The sequence below is a fragment of the Danio aesculapii genome, chromosome 5 (genome assembly GCF_903798145.1).
Source record: "Danio aesculapii chromosome 5, fDanAes4.1, whole genome shotgun sequence".
Lineage (NCBI taxonomy): Eukaryota > Metazoa > Chordata > Actinopteri > Cypriniformes > Danionidae > Danio > Danio aesculapii.
The window spans coordinates 47,150,469-47,171,820 of NC_079439.1; the positions used below are offsets into that span (position 1 = coordinate 47,150,469).

Below are 21,352 nucleotides of genomic sequence, written 5' to 3' on the forward strand. Positions count from 1 at the left end.
AAGTTATGGTGTAGAGTCGGGTTGGCAGAAACTTCAAGCATTTCCGTTTTCGCGAGGTTCAGCTGAAGATGATGATCTTTCATCCAGTGTGAAATGTCTGACAGGCAGGCTGAGATGCGAGCTGGAACCGAGGGATCATCAGGGTGAAAAAAGAGGTATAGCTGGGTATCATAGGCATAGCAGTGGTAGGAAAATCCATGTTTCTGGATGACTGGTCCTAAAGATGTCGTGTAGATGGAGAAGAGAAGTGGCCCAAGAACAGAGCCCTGAGGTACCCCAGTGTTTAAATGATGTAGGTTGGACACCTCTCCCCTCCAAGAAACCCTGAATGACCTGTCAGAGAGGTAAGATCTAAACCATTGAATAACAGTGCCTGCAACGCCCAGTGACTCAAGCGTAGATAGCAGGATCTGGTGGTTTACAGTGTCAAAAGCAGCTGATAAATCCAGCAAGATGAGGACAGATGATTTAGAGTCTGCTTTAGCCAGTCTGAGATCCTCCACGACCGAGAGCAGCGCTGTCTCAGTTGAGTGGCCTTTCTTAAAGCCAGATTGCTTGTTGTCCATAAGGTTGTTTTGAGTAAGAAAGTCCAGGACTTGATTGAACACTACTTTCTCCAAAATCTTGGCCATGAATGGAAGCAGGGATACCGGTCGGTAGTTTTCAAGTAGCGTTTGATCCAGGTTGGGTTTCTTTAGCAGTGGGGTTACCCTAACCTGCTTAAATGAAGTAGGGAATAAACCAGAGTCAAGAGATGTGTTAATTATGTGAGTCAGTGTTGGTATGACTGCAGGAGAAATGGCTTGCAAGAGATGAGAGGGAATGGGATCAAGTGAACAGGTGGTTGCATGGCTTGATAGCACGAGATTAGACACCTCAGACTCAGAGAGCTGGGAAAAAGAGGTGAGTGTGTGTGGTGTTGGTGGTGTATCTTGCATGTTTGTTGTAGGTGCCGCAAATTGAGCACTGATTTTTGCAGTTTTGGTGCAAAAGAATGTAGCAAAGTCATCAGTAGTGAGTGTGGAGGATGCGGGTAGAGGAGGAGGATAGAGGAGGGAGGAAAATGTTTTAAAAAGTAAGCGAGGATTGGTGGCACTGTTGACTTTCTGACGGAAGTACGTCTGCTTTGCAGAAGTAACCTCAGCCGAGAAAGAAGACAGAAGAGTTTGGTATGTTATGAGCTGTTCAGGATTTTTAGTTTTTCGCCAACTTCTCTCTGCAGCCCGAAGTTTTGAGCGATGCTCACGGAGAACATCAGAGAGCCTGGCACAAGCTGGCCTGGATGTAAGAGGACATAGTCTGTCTAGACATGATGCTAGTGTGGAGCAGAGTGTATCAGTGGCACTATTCGTATCAAGTGCAGAGAATTTGCAAGATGGAGGAAGAGAGTCTGAAACAATGGTGGATAGTCTATTGGGTGAGAGAGAGCGTAGGTTTCTGCGAAAGGCAACTAGAGTTGGAGTGTGTGGCGGCTCAGGAGTAATGTGGATGTTGAGAGACAGAAGGAAATGATCCGGGAATGATCGTGAAACCGTCCGGCTCGACACACAAGCTCTTACAGTAACCAAGGAAACAGTGGGTAAACTTTCTAGTACCATACACAGATAGCTGAAAACAAGTTTAAATGTCCTACAACCATACACAACCTGCTGAAAACAAGTCTACGTGTTCTCTAACCAAAAACAGCAACTGAAAACAAGTCTAAATGTACTGACACGGTGTTGCTCTCGATGCTAAAGTGCTTCTCCTGCTAACTAAACCTACGTGCTCTAATATATAGTCTTTACCTGGCGTTTGGACACGCCTCCAGAGTAAAAACACCCGAAACTGCAGCGGGGGCGCAAAACCATCCGGCTTGACACACAAGCTCTTACAGTAACCAAGAAAACAGTGGGTAAACTTTCTAGTACCATACACAGATAGCTGAAAACAAGTTTAAATGTCCTACAACCATACACAACCAGCTGAAAACAAGTCTAAGTGTTCTCTAACCAAACACAGCAACTGAAAACAAACTAAATGTACTTACACGGTGTTGCTCTCGATGCCAAAGTGCTTCTCCTGGCTATTACAGCATTGATGGATTGAATTTGTTGTTGAATGAACAACTGGTCTTTTGATCAGCATTGACACTGCAAAATTTAGAGAATCTAGAGAAAGAATGCAGTGACATGGTGCATTATCCTGCTGGAAGTAGCCATCAGAAGATGGGTACACTGTGGTTATAAAGGGATGGACATGGTCAGCTACAATACTCGGGTAGGCTGTGGCATTGACACGATGCTCAATTGGTACTAATGGGCCTAAAGTGTCTCAAGAAAAAATCCCTCACACCATTACACCACTACCAGCCTGAACCATTGTTTATGGCGTTGAGGTTTATTTCAGCTAGGAGGAGTGAGTGAGGTATTTTTATGCTACCAGAGTAACCCATTTTGCTCCTGTTTTGTGTTATAGATAATATATAGGCCAAATTATAATTATACTCGACAAAAGGCAATAGCAAAAATGTATTTAGAGTTGTGTTTTGTGCTTTTAACGTATATGAAAACACAGGTAAGAATAGGAGCTTCGGCATACACAGATGAGTTTTAGCATATTGGCAACATTTCACTGTAGACAAAACACTGTAAGAGCTGAGTGATATGACACGATGCATAAATGTGCATCAGACACTTATATTCAGAAGTTTACATGTGTCTGTTGCCTCAATACAGCATACACATCTGTTGCTTGATTACAAACATGTGCCAAACACCCCAATATGCATGTTAAACCCAAGAAATATATACTCTTAAACATGCCTTGTGCCTCTTCAGGGTGGCATTGAATAAATTTATAATTGATATATCCTACATTTTGCGTTCTGATACAGTGTGAGCAGATAAGATCATGTATGGCTGCCTGCTTCACAGAACAGCACCTTTACTCCTCCTTAAAGCCTGTCCCGTTTTCAAAATAAAAGTTCCAGATACATAGCAAGGATAATACAAGCTTAGATATACTTTAAACTAGGGCTGGGCAATAAAATCGATATCAGTATTTATTGATCGAACACCGTTGTAAATTTTGATTAAAAAAGTTTGATATGAAGGCTATAGTTTTATTCAAATATGGCTGCTGAGCTCACACCTTGGAAGCAATGCCAATGAACTTAGGGTGTAAGGATACCACGCAGTCGCGCTTGTCACTTTAGTTCAGAATAACTGTAACACACATGAAAACTGCGTTCGCTGGCAGCAGTGAGAAGATTGTAAATAAAAAAGGATGTAAGGATGTCGCCAGAGTGGCTTTTTGGTTTCTTTTCTTGTGCATCCCAGCCACTAGCACCCCATCTGAAAGGTTTTTGTAGCATCCAACTTCACAATTAATGTTGCAATATGTATTTGAATAATGATGGTTAGTTCTTTTACTTGAAAGCTCTTATTTGATTATCATAATTTGTGTTGTTGACAGTTTGAGGTTTACTGTATCATTATTAATCACACCTTTAAGTTTGCTTTGATCGTTCGGTATTTACACTTTACCATTGCACACACTTTGCAACATTTCATTCATCAAGTTGAAAAGTGTCTTATGTTTTTTTTGCCATAAAGAGATGAGATATTTTGAATAAATATTTTTGTTTTTGACTATTAAAACTATTTGCCTTAGTAATGTTGGTAAATTAAAATAAAGGGGTTAAAAATACTAATATAACTAAATGGTTTGTTAAAAAAAATGTAATAATTATTGATATCAAATGAAATGAAACATGATATTGTGAGAATTTTTTTTTTTGCAATATCGCCCAGCCCCACTTAAAACAATGGGAATAATATCATTGTCGTAATTTCACTACAAAATATTGTGGCCAATGTGGACTTCATGGGTTGTGCAGATTAATGATCCCATGTGCAATGAAACTGTCTATGTTTCGCTCCAATTGGCATGTTTTACACTGGGATTGAACACTCACAGGATTTACATGAGAAAGACTCATATGTTTCATATGATTTTAGAGTCCTTCATTTGATTTGATACAGCAGGTAAAACCTCTCTTAATTGGTATTTCTTTTATATAAATTACAGAGCCCAATACTAGGCCCCAAAACAAAATTGAGAAAAGCTGCCAGTTTTTGGCAGTATTTTAATTATGTTCGGCTGCGAAAGTGAGGAAATATCCTAAGAAAAAATTCCTGAAAAGACTGAAATGTAATCGAAATGAGCATATTTCTTGTTGTACTTCATGTTTTCTACAGAGGAAGAGATCAGCAACATGAGGAAAGAGCTGGAGAAGTATGGCATCCAAATGCCCGCATTCAGCAAGATTGGAGGCATCCTGGCCAATGAACTTTCAGTAGATGAAGCCGCATGTAAGCTTTATATTTACATGTAGGAGTTCAATTGAGATCATTTTACCCTCATTCTCAGCATCACATTAAGTGTATTTTTGGTCTATATTTACAGTACATGCTGCTGTCTTTGCCATTAATGAGGCCATAGACAAAGGTCATGCAGAAAGCACAATGACAGCTCTGAGGAACCCTAACGCTTTACTGAGAAACACAGAGAAAGCACTGGCTCAGGTCTACCAGGACACACTGAGCAAAGCCAAGAGGAAGAAGGAGGATCAGGCCTCAGGACGGGTAAGCTGGATCTTTAGTTTAGAGTTAGTGGTTAGCACTGTCGCCTCATAGCTGAGCCACAGAGTCAGTTGGCATTTCTGTGTGGAGTTTGCATGTTCTCCTCGTGTTGGTGTGGGTTTCCCCCGGGTGCTCAGGTTTCCCCCACAGTCCAAAGACATGTGCTATAGGTAAATTGAGTAAACTAAATTGGCCGTAGTGTATGTGTGTGGATAAGTGTGTATGGGTGATTCCCAGTAGTGGGTTGCAGCTATAAAGGCATCCACTGTGTAAAACATATTCTGGATAAAGTTGGTGGTTCATTCCGCTGTTGCGACCCCTGATTAATAAAGGGACTAAGCCGAAGGAAAATGAATGAATGAATGTTGCATGCAAGCAAGTTTGTTTATGGTTTATTTTGAAACCTCCTTTCAAACAAGCTCCAGCATTCCTCTACTTGTGAAATCAGCAGGAATTTGATTAAAAGCTAACAGGGAATGAGTCTGGCCTGTTAAACGCTGATGTCCTTTAACACTCCTTTCACAGTCTGCTGACTCCAGTATCACCTGATCTGCTCATGTTGACTCAAGTGGATAGTCATTTAGTTGTGTGTACTCATCTAAAACTGTGAACACTGCTCAGGAATTCATTTGTTAAGTTAAAACTACAACCCACAACTTACTTTGGTTAAAAATGATCCAAAATCCATTTTTGAATACATAATCAGCCATTATCAGACAAACATGTTTTCTGACTTTAGTGGAATCAGTAGATTTTATCTATTTTGATGCAAATAAAATCTTGCTGCCATTCATCTTTGTGCTATTCAGCCAGTCATTCATATCCACCCTAATGTAATTTAATCTTTTTAAAGATTGCAAAAAAAAAAAAAAAATAATAAAAAATTCCAAAAAGTTTCCATCAAGTTTTTAGAGAGGCTGACTGTAGGATTGGTAACCTAGTAACCAACAGTAATGAGTTTACTCCGCAATAGTAATACTAATAATAATAGCAATACTAAGTAGGATAACAAAGGTAATAATAATAATAAAAATAAGTTTGTATTAACCCTTTTTTACGTCCAAAACCAACTCAGGTGAACCTAAAAACAGTTTTAGCTTTTTATTTTTCAAAATTTTGCATTTTCATCACTCATTTCTCATGTGATACATAAAAAATCATGTCTGTGCATCATGTAAATTGTGCATTATGTCTGTATATATACAGAAGGACAACATCTAGTGTTGTATATCAAAAGATTCTCACATTCAACGTCGTTTTTTCTCACAGCAGCTGGAATAATTCAACATCAATTTCTTTATATGAATTTCAAATCATTTGAGAATTAGAGATTCAATTAGAGATTCAAAAATATGCAGGTTATATGAATACAACAGGTTATATACACAATCAGACAATGTTGACGTTGTTAACAGTAATAATGTGAGAACAGGGTATAACTATTATTATCATTTGTATGGATTGATGCTGTATGGGATAAACAATTGTTTGATTTAGTCCCAATTAGGCATGGGCCTGTATAACATTCTGATGGAATGATAACCTTAGATAAAAATACACAGTTTCAAGGTATTGTTATTATTACTCTAAAATATATTCTTTTTAAATGTGTGGGTAAAAAAACTAGAACTTTTTCCCCTTTGAACACAATATATTTAATTTGAGAAACATTTAAAATATTTTGGAAAAGTAAACATGTCAGGCTGAGTAATTCAAATCAATCATCGACTTCTGCTGCTTTCATTTGCTTCAAAAACACAAATTAAAACAGCTTATTTGGATATCTTTTTTTTGCTGGAGATACTGTTGTCATTAAAAAAAAGCTTACATACTGCATATATTAGGACCCCTTACATAAATTACCTATAGGAATCCTTCAGGATTTTCATTTTTTCTGCAGGAACCTGCTGGTATCCTGTAGGAATTATGAAATCCTGCAGGACAAACTGACAATATGTGCAGGCAATTCCTACAGGTTTTAGAATCATGCAGTACTTTTTACAGGAATCCTGGTGGATTTATTTATTTTTCCCTGCTGGATAGCTGCTGTCCTGCAGGAATTATAAAATCCTGTTAGACACATTGACAATATGTGCAGGAATTTCTAACAGGTTTTACAATGGATCCAAGCAAGTGACATCCTGCAGAATTTTATAATTCCTGCAGGACTTGCAGGAGTTATTTGCTGTAATTGGAATGAAAGAAAGAAAGAAACATAAATAAATAAAAGTATTCTTAAGAATAGATTATAGTCAATTATAAAAATCAGTTATTACTCTAAACCATTCAAATTATGCTTTTATGCAAACAAACAAGCTGTACACTTTTATTTCTATACTTTTTAATATAATTGATTAAAATGTCAATCCAGCTATCTATTTTAATCTAAGTCCCATCTGTTTGACTGGATGCCTTTTTGTGGCAGGTGGAACTGGTGCTACTTCATTTAAGTACACTTTGTACTCCATTTTTATTCTTTAAAAAGAAGCAGGTTAGTGTTACTGTTATGGTACATAATGTGTTTTCTGCAATGTTAGAGTAAATTAAAATAGTAAATTATTATTAACATTTATTAAACATTTTAAATAAAATATAAATGCAAAATTTAAATGAGATAATACAACGTGCGTTATAGCAGAAAATGTTGGCAGTTTTAAAACCTTGACTTTGCCAAACCGCGGTATACCTTGAAAATGGTTATCATCTAATGCCTAGTCCCAATAGGAAAATAGATGTATTTTAATAATTTATTGGTCTCAGTTGGTCAGAATAAAAACGGCAGACATGTTCATTTCTTGTTCAAATTACATTTTCCAACGAAAGTAGTTATTTGTGTCAAAATTCCAAGTGACTGCTCACTGCTTATGTTATGCCTTGTGTAGGAATTATATCAATCATTCACAGATTTTCCTTTGTTTTTGTTTAAATGAAGCCTGGTTGTGATATGTTAAATGTTTTTTAGCGGTCGTCTGTTGCAACTGAAGAGAGAGACGTGTATGAAGAATTACTGACCCAGCAGGAGATTCAGAGCAATGTTGACCTCGTCAACAGTAAGTGTGAGACATTCATCTGTGCACTGGGATGCTTGGGCTGAGACCACTTTAAAAAGTCTGTTTTCAATCAATCAATCAATCAATCAATCAATCAATCAATCAATCAATCAATCAATCAATCAATCAATCAATCATTTAATTCATTTATGAAATATATATATTTTCTCATTTTATTTGATGGAAAAAAATTCATGACTTGCCCTGCAATGCAATCATATAAAATGCCATGCAATTTATTGAAGCTTTATGACATAAGCAGTAGTTATTTTGGATTGTCTTTGAATTGAAAACAATTTAGATTGATAATCATATATTTCTCTTTAGCATCATCTGCTGTTCAGCGGCTCCACCAGGCTCTGGATGCTGAGGATCAGAAGGCTCTGCTGGCCAGTCTTAAGTTGCCTGCTCTCGGTCTTGTTGGAGTCACTGATGAAAACGCCCGCTTCTACTTGGAGCACTTCACATCCTACAGGCAGCACAAAGTAAAGGCTTACCTCTCCAGCTGGAGCATCTGTGCAGTGTTGGTCAAATGAGTGTTATGAGCATGTTTATGTTGTGCGTATGTAGGATGCAGGATCAGGCGCTCAGCTGAAGAAAGAAGAGATTCAGAGGGTCATCACTTCCTGTAATGAGTTTGCAGAGGCTGAGAAACGAAGTATGTGCAATCTATGCATTTAACCTACACTGGCTCATAATATGTTCATGTCTTCTGTGGATACTGATGTTATACATTTCCTCATGGCCATTTTAGATGTTTTATCCAGACTAAGTTGAAATGATAAGTATTATTTTCTTATTAGATTTACACAATATCTATGTATCTGCATTTCTGTCACTTTGACTGCTTGAGTACATATTGTTTTTGGAGAGCCAATAGGAGAAAAAGTTTTCAAACACGTCATGGGGAAAAATATTCTAAAGGAGCTGTTGACATGGAATTGAACCAAATTTTTGGTAAAAATTGTTATGTGTAACAACAATCTAATGGCACTAGGAGAATTTACTGAACTAATGAATTTGAATACTATAAAATGGAGAATGAAGTCACATCCATTACTCAGGTGTGAGTTTTTCACAGACTTCAACAGAGTGTAAAAATCTTGATGCTTCTGTTTGTCTAGTCTATCAGATCTGATCTTTAATTTGTATTTCTATTGGATTCAAGTCAGGTGATTGGCTGGGCCATTCTACAGCTTGATTTTCCTTCTCTAAAACCATTTGAGAGTTTCCTTGGCTGTAGATCATTGTCTCGCTGAAATGTCCACTCTGGTTTCATCTTTAACATCCTGGTAATGTAGATGTTGGACTGAAGCAGCTGATATTAATTTACAAGGACGAAGGGCAGAGGGTTGCTGAATAATCACTGAGAGATTTCCGCTGCTGTCTGTACTTTCACTGCCTTTCTACACCTCCATTTCTTCATGTGTTCAATACTTTTTCACTGTGTCATTTCATTTTATTACACATAACTTCATTTTTAAACTAATTAGTATTGTTCATAATGTAATTAATAATGTTGTCTTAGCATACAGTGCTCAGCATATAAGTACACCCATCACAAATCTATCTTTTAAATTCCTATTTTTAATAGGAAGCTTTACAATATTATATTTGTGCATATACATTAGATTAGTCAGTATTGAAGCCAAATCTGGAGCTTATCTAACAAAATAACCTACAACTGTCCAAACGAGTACACCCGAACTTATACGTCATAGAAAAAATATTAAATACAAATTTAAAAAAAAGAGTAAAAATCAAGAAAAGCAAAATAATTAAAAAAATTTGTAGGTTGTATTTTTTTCTTGAATTTAATTGTATTTTCTTAAATATGTTTGGTGATTTAAAATAGGTAAAAAAATATTGTTTTAATAATCGTTTTAATAATCTTTTTTTTTAAATGCACCAACATACATTGCCTATATTCACTTATGAATGAATAAAAATATTCATTTTCAAAATGGGGTACTCGTGTACTCAATTATGCTGAGCACTGTATATGGATATATTGGGTTGTTGCCAACATCTGGTGAAAATTTAAAGTCAACAGCACTTTTAGAAATATGTTTTCTGAGAAAAATGGTGACGTGTTGAATACTTATTTCCCCCACTGTATGTATTTTTTATTTATTAATTGCTGTTCTATGTGTAAATGTATTGAAATGTATTTTGAAAAATAGATTATGTTTAAAAAACCTGTTTGTTATTTGAGCAATGTGTTATAAGTAATAGGGATTCATTCAATTTTTTAGGTGAAATATAATTCTGGCTCATAGTAGAATTCTTTTTCTCATGAAAGCTAAAACTAATTGATACAATTGAATTTGTTCACTTTTATCAATTGGATTTTAGCTTTCATTAGAAAAAGAACACAAGTATTAGCCAGAATTATATTTAATATAAAATATTAATTAGTTACTGAGAGAATTTTGTCTGACATTAGTTTTTTGCTTTACTTTATATTTCTTTTTAATTAAAATTTTTAATTTTAGATTTTTTTTTTTGAAAATTTGAAGTGTCATATTTTATACAGTTGAAGTTGAAGATTTATTAGTTCCCCTGTTTATTTTTTTACCGATTTCTATTTAGAGAAGTTTTTTTCAACACATTTCTAAACATAATAGTTTTAATAACTCATTTTTAATAACTATAATAATTTATTTTATCTTTTCCATGATGACAGCAAATAATATTGTACTAGGTATTTTCAAGACATACATACTCTATACAGCTTAAAGTGACAATTAAAGGCTTAACTAGGTTAACTTGGCAGATTAGGGTAATTTGGCAAGTTATTGTATAATAATGGTTTGTTCTGTAGACTATCAAAGAAAAAAATATAGCTTAAAAGGGCTAATAATTTTTACCTTAAAATGTTTTTTAAAAAATTAAAAACTGCTTTTATTCTAGCCGAAATAAAACAAATAAGACTTTCTTCAGAAGAAAATATATTATCAGACATACTGTGAAAAATTCCTTGCTCTGTTAAACATCATTTGTTTAGAACACCTTGCTTTATTACTCATCTAATTCAAATATTAAAATAAAAAGGTAAGAAAAATAGTAAGGAATACTTGATCAGAACACATTTTATCTGGTCTTGATCTGATTTCAAGCTCACCTCGTTGCCTCTTTATATTTCTATGTCTTTTTGTGTGCTGGCTAATTTATAAAATAAAATAATAATTAATAAAATAATAATATTTAATAATTATAATAAATTAAACATTTTATAAATTGAAAATAATTAAAATAATAATAATTATAAAATAAAAATATTCTGTATTTATGCATATTAATTTCCGGAATTAATGGAAAGAATGGCAACAACACAAACATACTTTCATGACAATTTAGCTTTTTTCGAATAAAGTCTAATATTTTAAGTGCATGTTTAAAGTGCTTAAAAATCCACCAATTACAAATTAGAAAACAATCCTAAGCCCATTAAATTTTTCTAAAATTACAATGCTAGAACTTTAGCTGTAAGTGAGCATTAGATGATACTTCAGGTTAATCTAAATGATAAAAAAATTGTATGATGATGTATGAGCGATTATAATTCAATATATCATATCGTTGAATAAAGATCCAGTGTCAGCTGGATTTAATTAATTTTATTTTATTTTATTAAAAAATAAAAATCTTTAAACTGAGTTGCTACCAGTATACATTTTGTTTTTTTTTTCTGATACGATTATTGTGCTCTTGATGTCCACAGAGCAGGAGGCAGTTGTTGCAATCAATTCAGCTATTCGACGAGGAGTCGCAGAAGAGACCGTGGAGGAGCTGCTGAATCCAGAGGCCCAGATGCCCATCGTCTACCACACTGCTGCCAGTCTGTACCAGGCAGAGCTCTTCAGCCTCCAGCTGGGCTCCAAGGTCAGCTGAGGAACCCTCATATTTCGTGTTTGGCTTCTTTATTTCTTAACTTAGAATCTCAGCTTTTAATTTTCATCTCATCTCAGAACAAGGCCGGTCTTTCACATGAGGAGCTGTGTGTGGCTGTGGAGATGCTGTCTGCTGTGTCGGTGTTAAATGAAGTGCTGGACACTAAAGACTCAGTGGCCGTCATCGAGCAGCTCAGTGACTCTCCACTGGGCTTCAGTGGTATGGATGCTGACAACTTACAGAGGTACTGAGACACTAATGGACACTTGACACTACTAGGGCACTTTTCAGCCAAATGAAAACCTAATTAAAAAACCCAACCAAAAGGATATAAAAATAACCCAAATTTGTTTCCTTGTCCAATCAGAGTAAATAGCTGGATTCTCCCAAAGGGAAATGTTTACTATATCTTTTTTATTTTGTGATACACAGAGATAGTGTGTTAAAGTGTTAAATATTGACTGACTTTCTGCATCAAACAACACTTCTTAGTACCTTCCCAGTAGAAAATTTTACTTGCTCACTTTCAGCAGTCTTTGGGTTGATACTGTAGGTATAGAATTCTGGGATCAAAGCCTATTAAGAAACGATTCAGTTTTCATGTTGTATTCACAATAAAAGAAACCATTTGGTGACCTCAGGATGTAAGAAAGTAGCCTGAAAATATTTAACCCAGAATTTCATATTTTTTCACACAACTGCATTTTCAAAAGCCCAGTTGTGTTTGGTAGAAAGGTGTGACCCTGGTAACACGGGATGCACTGATTTCAGTTTTTCATGGCCAAATCTGATGCTTTTTTTTAGCAAGAAAATTGTCAGAATCCAATACTAATATCCAATTTTTGATTTATTTATTTTGTAAATAATAATATATTTTTAATTAATAATAAAATAGTCTGTAGTTTGACAATAATGGTAAAATCATAGTGATTTGACAACACCTTTAAGAAGTTTTGCTACATAAAGCATACTTGTACAAAACAAAACAGCAGACATGCTGAATAAAACTGCTAACTTACCTTCTGCCTGTAGGGGGTGCTTATAGAACAGCACAAATAATGGTGTTATCTTGGTTAGTGCTGCATTATATATGCATCATATGGAGATATTTATATGAAACCTAAAACAACTTAATTGATTGACCTTTTAGATACTTTATTAAACTGTTCATCCCCAATTGAGCATTTTCTTTCAATATTTCTAGCATAAAAGTTCGGTGAACTTTTCAAATACAACCATAATCCACATATAGAGTTACATTAACAGATGCACAAGTTATTAAATGAAGCCCAAGAATAAATGTTTGCTCCAGCTTTAGAATTTTTAATGGATGAATCTCATTTTTTCCTACTTAAAGATTAAAAATCTCTTAAATTCTCCTAAAGCGACCTCCAAAACATGAGCTATATTGAAAACTCTCAAAGAGAATATTTATTATGTTTTCCCATGAATACTGCTCACCTATTCCTGTCTCTGCAAGTCACACAGTGAAATTGTTGAGTAACTGACTTCATCATCATGTGGTTGCTTATCTTTGTTAGATATACAGACACACTGATTCATCTCAGAGCAGAGTCCCTCGCCCGGGGTCAAGAGTTCCTCACCTGGAATGATGTTCAGAAGTGCATCGACACTGTCAATGTCCAGGTGCACGAGGAACACGAGAGTAAGCAAACTTTGAAAACATTCTAAAAAAAAGGTTGTTTATTTTATTGGTCAGTGTGATTTTTGGTTTTGAGGTATCTTTTGTTAATATTAATGTATTAATGAGCAACATTAGATTATAATATAAATACTTATAAGTATGAGTTATATATATATGAAGAGTTCAGATGCAAAAGCCGCTAAACGCCACTTCCGCCATAAATGAGATAATGATATTGAGCGAATCCTTTATGCAGGTAGTATACAATCAACAAATATTTTTGCTTCAAATCATCTAAATCGCAGCGTCAACACATTCAGAAATAACAATTAGTTTGCAAAAGCCTCTGAACGCCACTTGCCTTTGACAGCAAAAGCTGCAATGTCCCAAGAACCAATCAGAAGGCGCGAATCGAATCATATGTTTTCAGTGTAGCAGCACACTGATACGCCGGGTTTTATGAGGAGACAGTTTTAATCCGCTTCCGATTTCGATTTTAAAAGACGGAGTATGATGAATTGGATGAGCCTGTCCGACTGTCAGTGAATAGCAAATTATAACATCCCTTACCTCAAAACTCTGTGCATTATTTGAAAAAGAAAACCCACTGTACAGTCGGAGGTGTAGCATGGATTCATAATGGTTTTTATGAAGAGTGAAGAGTAAAGGCGGGGCACCTCACTGTATAAATGTACGATTATGTCCTAGAGTCTATAAAGTTTTTTTCATTAAAATAACTGACTGCTATAGGTCTAATCCATGTTGTCATTTAATCATTAATCATTTTATTTAGGAATGCTCATTTCGGTTAATTTTGCCAACTGACACCTGCAGCTCATTAACGGAAAATTAACCGTTAACTGGTCAGATTAAGATTAAACTTTTGTTTAATTAAACAAATGAATTGACGTGTCTATTTTGTGCCTGCACATTAAGTATTGCATTTTAAAATACTGAACAACAGCCTAGCCTACAAAACTTATTAACATCTTCACGTACCTACAGTGTTAACAATATATATAAACATATATATATACCATTTCAATATGTCGTGCAGTTCACAGAAACATGTCAGTGTATGTATGTATGAATTAAACATCATTGCATTGATCTATTCTGTAGTAAATCACAGTTTTATTGAGCATTTATTGATTTCTCTACATGCTGACTCCAACAGCCCTAATTATTATACCAAAATATAAATACCAATTATATATATTTACAACATTAAATTAAATTAACTAATGTATAAACAATGACATAAACAAAAATTTTCAGCGTATTTTTCTTACATTTCAAAGATAGCATTGCATTCTAGCACAAATAATTTGTAGCATAAATTGCAGCAATATAAATAGAATACATCAAATCCCCTTGTTTAGGAGTAATTGCTATCGCTGAGATCAACGAAGCCTTACATTCTGGGGACCCAGAGAAGACGCTCACCGCCCTCCTGCTCTCTACGGCTAAACTACAGGGAGTCAAAGCAGCCAATGCGAAACACTATCACGATCTACTGTTGACCACCAAAGACCACATCTGCAAGGTGAGAGCAAAAACAGCACTTAACCAGTCTTTTGTTTATGAATTACATCTTATTCAGCTCTTTATTCCTCTGCTCTTATATTCTTCTTGACTTGAGAGTACACTTCTCTCCAACTGAATAAGGAGCTTCTACTATGTTCAAAGTGGGTTGTCCAACCCACAACACATCCTCTTCCTATTTTAGATAAGAAAACCCCCCTCTTAGAGTCCGCGGGAAAAACATCCTGCTATTTAGAAGGACTCAAATTGTGGACAAAGCCTTCAAAGGTATAGAGCTGAATGATCTAAACTTGACTTGGGAAGTGGAAGTCTTTGTGAGTAGATAAGAGAGGAAAGGGTCCAGACAGCTGTGAAAAGAACACAGACATACGGCCACTCGATAGTAAGCATACAAGTCGTACTGTCGCTGTGTGTACAACTTCACATAATGTGCGAAAAGAAGTGAATTGCATGGAGCAAAACACACCAGAAAGATCACAAACACCAGTGTGCTGGCCTTAATGTAGCGTTTCCAGTCTTGGCTAGAGCGATTGAGATGGTAAATGATGGATCCGTAAATAAATGCGATGACCATGGAGGGCAAAAAAAAGCCTACGCAGATCAAACTTAATCTGTATGGAATCAAAACTTGATAAGATGCGTTTTCGTAAGGTTGGATATCGTGACACGTCACAAACTCTTGGCCAGAAACCCGGAAGCTTTGCTGAACCACAAACTCGGGTGCCATTGCAATCGCGAAAACTGCCCAAATGGTTAAACTTGTCCAGATGGCACAGTATCTCTTCCGCATTGTCCTGTAGAGGAATGGGTGAACCACCGCAAGATATCGCATCACGCTAATACACATATGGGCATGAAGGGAGCAGTAGATGTTTCCATAAAAGCAGGCCGTCACCAGCTTGCAAGCTAGTTCTCCAAAAATCCAGTCGCTGTTATTGAGATGATAATGGACTCTGAATGTTAGGGAAAACAGCAGGAGAAGGTCTGAAAGGGCTAGGCTAAAATATAGGATACCGCTTGACAGAACCTTTCTTCCACTGAGGCAAGCCAGTACAAAGACATTTGAGGGGATCCCGATGAGGATGGCTAGGACATATGCGGAGGGAATGATCCTGGTGTTGATTATTCCGGTGGTGTGATTGATGACACTTGCACTGACATTTATCAATGGCTGCAGTTGGGATGAGTTGAACAACTGAGAAGCATTGGAATCTGTTGTTCCAGGAAAAGTTTTTGGATTAGGTGAATTGTTTGATGGATTGATTCTGGAATATTTTGATGCTGGAAAAAAAAGATGTTGGAAAACACAATGTTAAAGTCGGTTCTTACAGAAAATTATTATATTTCACACAACTTGATTTTGAAGTGTGTAATAACCTGTAAATAATCCCAAAATGGAAAAACTACTCAGGTTTGTTTGTTTTACGAGGTTTAGAGTGTTTTAATAATATAAAAAAAAAAAAAAAAAAAAAAAAAAAAAAAAAATATATATATATATATATATATATATATATATATATATATATATATATATATATATATATATATATATATATATATATATATATATATTATTATTTCTAAATATTGCAATTTAGAGCATTTTTGAAACTTATAGCCTGAATTGACAATTGTTTAAACTAGCAAATGCTTTCATTTTTGTTTAGGTAAAAAAAAACTGAATTTTTACACCTAATATTGTATCTTAAATGTCTTAAATTTTGTAAAGTAAAAACATTATTGTGTTTCTTATATATATATATATATATATATATATATATATATATATATATATATATATATATATATATATATAGAGAGAGAGAGAGAGAGAGAGAGAGAGAGAGAGAGAGAGAGAGAGAGAGAGATACAGTGCTTCCCACAGGTTTGAAATTTACTTGCGTTGTTTGCCGAATTGAAACACAGCATTTACCCAAATCACATAAATAGTTAACTATATCCGACAAAGAAAACATAATTTAATTTTTAACAATAACTTAACATAAATAAATGATTATTTATACACTGGTATACACTGTTTCTTTTCAATAGGTTCTTCAACTTCTTCACCCACTGACAGGTCAAATCCGCTTTTCTCGCTTTCATGTTCAAAGCAAACTTAAATGTCAAAGCATTTTAGATATGTATATAAAATAGCCTATGTAATACATTAACATCATCAAATTAATAAAATAATCTGCAAATTAGAAATAAATTACAGACAGAAAACGATTGAAACGTGTAGATTATTAAGGCACATTTGTTGATTAACCATGGCTAATAGTAGTCATTACTAATGGTGTACATGTAATTTGCAGCCAGTTTAGACCAGTCATTTCGTCCTCTCCGAGTATAAAGTACATTTTTTCTGAGTCGTTTAGATTAAAAAAATGAATTATTTAATGTTTTCTCACTCTTGCGCACGCGCAGTCAGCTGCGAAGCCAAGCGAAAGTAGACTTAAATGAAAAGGTAATGCAGAAACACATATGAGCTTTATAAAGTGAAAACAAAAGTTAATTCCCAGACATTTTTTTCTGTGGGTCTGCAAAGCATGTGAGGCTGTCTGTGGGAGTGTTGACAGGTCTCGCACACAAACGACGAAACGGGTAAACAATTTTCCACTACTTAATCGCTCGCGGATGTTTGTTTGTTTATTTGGGTGAATATAAAAAAAAGTGTAAAAGGATGTTAATAATAGTAAAAAAAAATGTGTCACTAAATATACGTACTTGGTGAATTTAGGTGACTTTTCTGCAGTTTGGCAGTTTCACTTTAATTCATAAATATTTCATTTATGCCCCCATGACAATTTATGTATTAGACGCAAATAATGAGTAAGAACTGGTGAGAGGGTTATGGAATTTAATAATGCACGCTGAATAGAAAGAAAAAACTTCCGCATTTCGTGATGTGTGTGTGTGTGTGTGCGGTCTTTCACTGACAGCCGCGTATGTGTATCTTGTCAGAAAATATGGCGAAAAGTCCTACATGACGTTAATAGTTTGATTGTGGTATGCATACTCCACGTCTTAATTGCATTCCTTTTTAGTTCATTTTTGACTTTAGTTGGATTAAGGTAATCAAAAAAAAAAAAATCGCTGTTTCGTCATTATTTGGGTAGCACACATATTCTGAATGCCTTCGGCAGATTTCAAATGAGCCATTTTCATCTAGATTAATCTAGATTAATTCCAAGATTACAGTGAGATTAATCTAGATTAAAAAATTTATTCTATGGCCACCTATAGTATATATATATATATATATATATATATATATATATATATATATATATATATATATATATATATAATTGAAGAAATATCATCAGTAGTTTGCAGAACAAAACAAAAATGACTTTTTACACAAAACTAAAATAAGAATTTTCAAATGGATATTAGTATTAGCTGGAAAAAATTAGAAAAGTGGAAATCGTACACAACTAAGGATTTTTAAAGTTTTTTTAATGGATAGAAAATGAAATGAATGGAAACTTTTCTGATTTAACAGACAAATGAAATTAAACATGGCATCTACGCTGACTAAGGCTGATGTGGTTTACTTTCAGTTTTAACACTATAAGCACAGATGGTTAAGATAACCACATAAGGCAAACATTAACAATAAGAGTTTTTTTTTAAAATAAAAAAAAACATGTTTAATAATAAATAAAACTAATTTAAATGTGATTAAACTGATTTATTAATTTAAAAATATGATGTATTGTATTTTTATTTATTTCAGTTTGTTTTAATTTGTTGTGTTTATTGTGCTCTATATCTGACTCTTTTACTTGTTGTTCTGTCTGCAATGTACAACCAAGTTATTTTACAAGAATATTATATTCTAAAAAAATTATATACCATTATAATACACCATTATTGTTATATATTTGTTTAAATTGTATTTGGCAAATAATTTGTTGTAGATGATTGAAAAATCTACTAACCTATTTACTATCTGTTAGCTATTACAGAGTAAATAAAGAGAAAAGTGGTCTTACCTGAATCTTGAAGTGAGTTCTCAAAGAATAATGTTAATAGCAGCGGCACAAATACTCTCCACATGTTTGAAAGATTTTGTCCAGCTAATTTTTACAAAGTATCACTCGGCACAGTGAATATAAACTTCAACAGCGTCCTCAGAGGATCAATCATACATCTAGACTAATTACTGTCTAGTAAGGAGTTATTGCTGTAGGGCGTGACGAGTGGTTGGTTTCCTGTCAGGGGCGCACAGGGAGTCTGGATTCAGAAGTACTCAATGCTCATGTTTCAGGCATGTCAGGAAACGCTACGTGACGCAAAACTTCCTCCTAATGCTTCCAAACTTACAGCGCAAACTATTTACAAACATGTGTCTGCCAATGGCTATTACTACCATGCAGGAATGTTTTGATGGTGTTCAGGAACTGCCTACTGTTTAACTCCAGTCTGTCACTTATATATATATAATTTCTTTCTTTCTTACTTTCTTTCTTTCTTTCTTTCTTTCTTTCTTTCTTTCTTTCTTTCTTTCTTTCTTTCTTTCTTTCTTTCTTTCTTTCTTTCTTCAGACCTTGTCCCTTGATGTCTTCAAAATGATGTTTATTTTTATCTGTCGGGATATCAGTGTGATTGAATGATGCTGTAAGTTCTAGGTAGAAGTTAGTTTTTCATAGGGTTTCATACAGCTTGTAAACCCCATTAAAAATGTTTAAAAAGCATTGAAATATGATTTCTTGATTCTGATCTGAAGTCTTGATTTATTGGATCACACTTAATAATTATAATTATTAATTATAATTTCATGTTTGTCTTCCAGAATATTTTAAATTCCGTGTTATAATGGGATTTTTTTTGAAAGCAGTAAAACAAAATAGACTTTATGAATACATTTTACTTTTACTTTAAGCAATACTGTATTTTAAGCAATACTTTACAGTATTGCAGTAATTCAGTATTACTTGGGAAATTCTTAAATTGATGATAAGCATGCCAGTGGTCATAATTCATGTGTTATTATTCAATGATCACCTCTCACATCATTCAAATCACATGTATGAAAGCATTTAGGCTTTCCTGTAAAATATAATGATGACGGAGAAAGTTGTGGTGGGTTATTTAGGATGTGATGGGTTTCTTAGGTTATTAAAGGTGTTTACTGTCACTACTTGTTTAGCATACATAAATGCATTCAGTGTAAGCTCCACAATTAATCTTTAAAAGCTCGACATCTCAACACCCACACAACATAAATTATCACTGATGGTAATTTTTATTTGTTTATTAATCCTTCGAATCGCTGCATTCAAATCTGTGTTTGAAAAATGCAAAAATCAAGAAAGAGATTCAGTCTTTAGTCGTTTGAATTAGTTATAAAGTTACAAACAGTCAAATAACAATTTGAATAAGTACTGGGATAACAGTTTATAATTTAGATAAAACCACTGATGTTTATGGTAAAAATTAAAATCACCTTCATGTGTATTTAACTTGACACTCAAAAATGAAAGTTGTTGGCAGCAATTACATTAATTAACCAATAGGTGGCGACAACCACCCATCAAAAATATGCCACTGAATAATTCTTCAAAAATGACACATCTAGCAATGAAACATGAAGTTTCATGAGGGAATAACTGAATCATTTATTCAAAATGAGACGGAAAATAAATATGGGTTGTACAAATTATAATGTTAGATTTCTACATTTAGCATTATCAGCAACAGCAGTAGTAACAGAATTTTTCACAGTACTGAATATTTACTATTTATTTTTGTCCAGCTGATTATTTCATTTTATTTTTTGATAAAATTACAGCTTCTAAGTTCTGTTTGTTAAAACCAAAAGTGTCTTGCAGTACTGTTCTTGGAATAAATAAAAAGCAATTTACTCTTGTCTCTTTTGGCCAATTCGAAAAATGGTCCGATCCATGACTAAAAACCATTATGTGACTTGAACTGTGAGATTTGTGATCCATTACACCACTACTAACTGCTGTTAAAAATAAGAAATTTCCCAAAAAATATTTCTTGATTAACCTGTAGGAGTTGTTTTGTTGTGTAATGGTGTGTTTGTATTGAGTGTGTGTTGACGTTAGCAGAGCTCTGGAGATGAATCTGCTGTTTTGTGGCTGGACCAGATCCAGGAGGCCATTCACACTGCCAACCAGGACCAGGAGGATGCACTCAGATGTAAGTGTATAACCAAATATAAGCTATGCATTCATTATACATATCCCTATAAAAAGGTGTATTATATGGTCAATTCACTGAAATATAGAAATTATTATTAAAAAGTGGGTAATTCTTTAGTTTAGGTCACAATTCATGCTATTAAATACTGGCTTATTATCTGCCTATTATTAAGATATTAACTGTTCATTAGTAGTTATAAGGTATGATCCTTTTCTACATCTCTAATCCTACCTAAAAACTAAACCCAACTTCAGCCTTACTAACTCTTAGTAAAATGCTAATTAGTAGTTTGTTAAGCTAGTAGTGTTAGTAAGTGGTTTATTAATACTGTGAATAGTGACCTAAACTAAAGGGTCAAAAATGGAATTATACTTAGCATTTACAGAAAATATATATATTTTAAAGAATCTTGG

At 34.3% G+C, this 21,352-nt stretch overlaps 2 protein-coding genes across 2 annotated transcripts in view; one reads left to right on the forward strand and one right to left on the reverse strand.

Moving 5' to 3' along the window:
* Positions 1 to 21,352, forward strand: part of iqgap2 (IQ motif containing GTPase activating protein 2) — a 117,284-nt gene that overhangs the window by 56,753 nt on the left and 39,179 nt on the right. Inside the window, exons 7-16 of the mRNA XM_056458370.1 lie at positions 4,242 to 4,355; positions 4,450 to 4,628; positions 7,588 to 7,675; positions 8,003 to 8,160; positions 8,246 to 8,333; positions 11,400 to 11,560; positions 11,647 to 11,813; positions 13,111 to 13,235; positions 14,597 to 14,760; positions 20,846 to 20,936. Of these exons, the coding sequence (XP_056314345.1) occupies positions 4,242 to 4,355; positions 4,450 to 4,628; positions 7,588 to 7,675; positions 8,003 to 8,160; positions 8,246 to 8,333; positions 11,400 to 11,560; positions 11,647 to 11,813; positions 13,111 to 13,235; positions 14,597 to 14,760; positions 20,846 to 20,936 (1,335 nt within the window). The remainder of the gene's footprint in view (positions 1 to 4,241; positions 4,356 to 4,449; positions 4,629 to 7,587; positions 7,676 to 8,002; positions 8,161 to 8,245; positions 8,334 to 11,399; positions 11,561 to 11,646; positions 11,814 to 13,110; positions 13,236 to 14,596; positions 14,761 to 20,845; positions 20,937 to 21,352) is intronic.
* Positions 14,480 to 18,920, reverse strand: f2rl2 (coagulation factor II (thrombin) receptor-like 2). The gene is made up of 2 exons (XM_056458371.1): positions 18,764 to 18,920; positions 14,480 to 16,040 (listed from the first exon to the last, which is right to left on the reverse strand). The coding sequence occupies exons 1-2, from the start codon at positions 18,825 to 18,827 to the stop codon at positions 15,001 to 15,003; spliced, it is 1,104 nt and encodes a 367-aa protein (XP_056314346.1). The 5' UTR covers positions 18,828 to 18,920; the 3' UTR covers positions 14,480 to 15,000.

Excerpts from the sequence above, each read along its gene's own strand:
- f2rl2 (XM_056458371.1), bottom strand. The coding sequence starts at position 18,827 with ATGTGGAGAGTATTTGTGCCGCTGCTATTAACATTATTCTTTGAGAAC. Across the intron at positions 16,041-18,763 it reads GAACTCACTTCAAGATTCAG|CATCAAAATATTCCAGAATC; the intron begins GTAAGACCACTT and ends TTTTTTTTCCAG.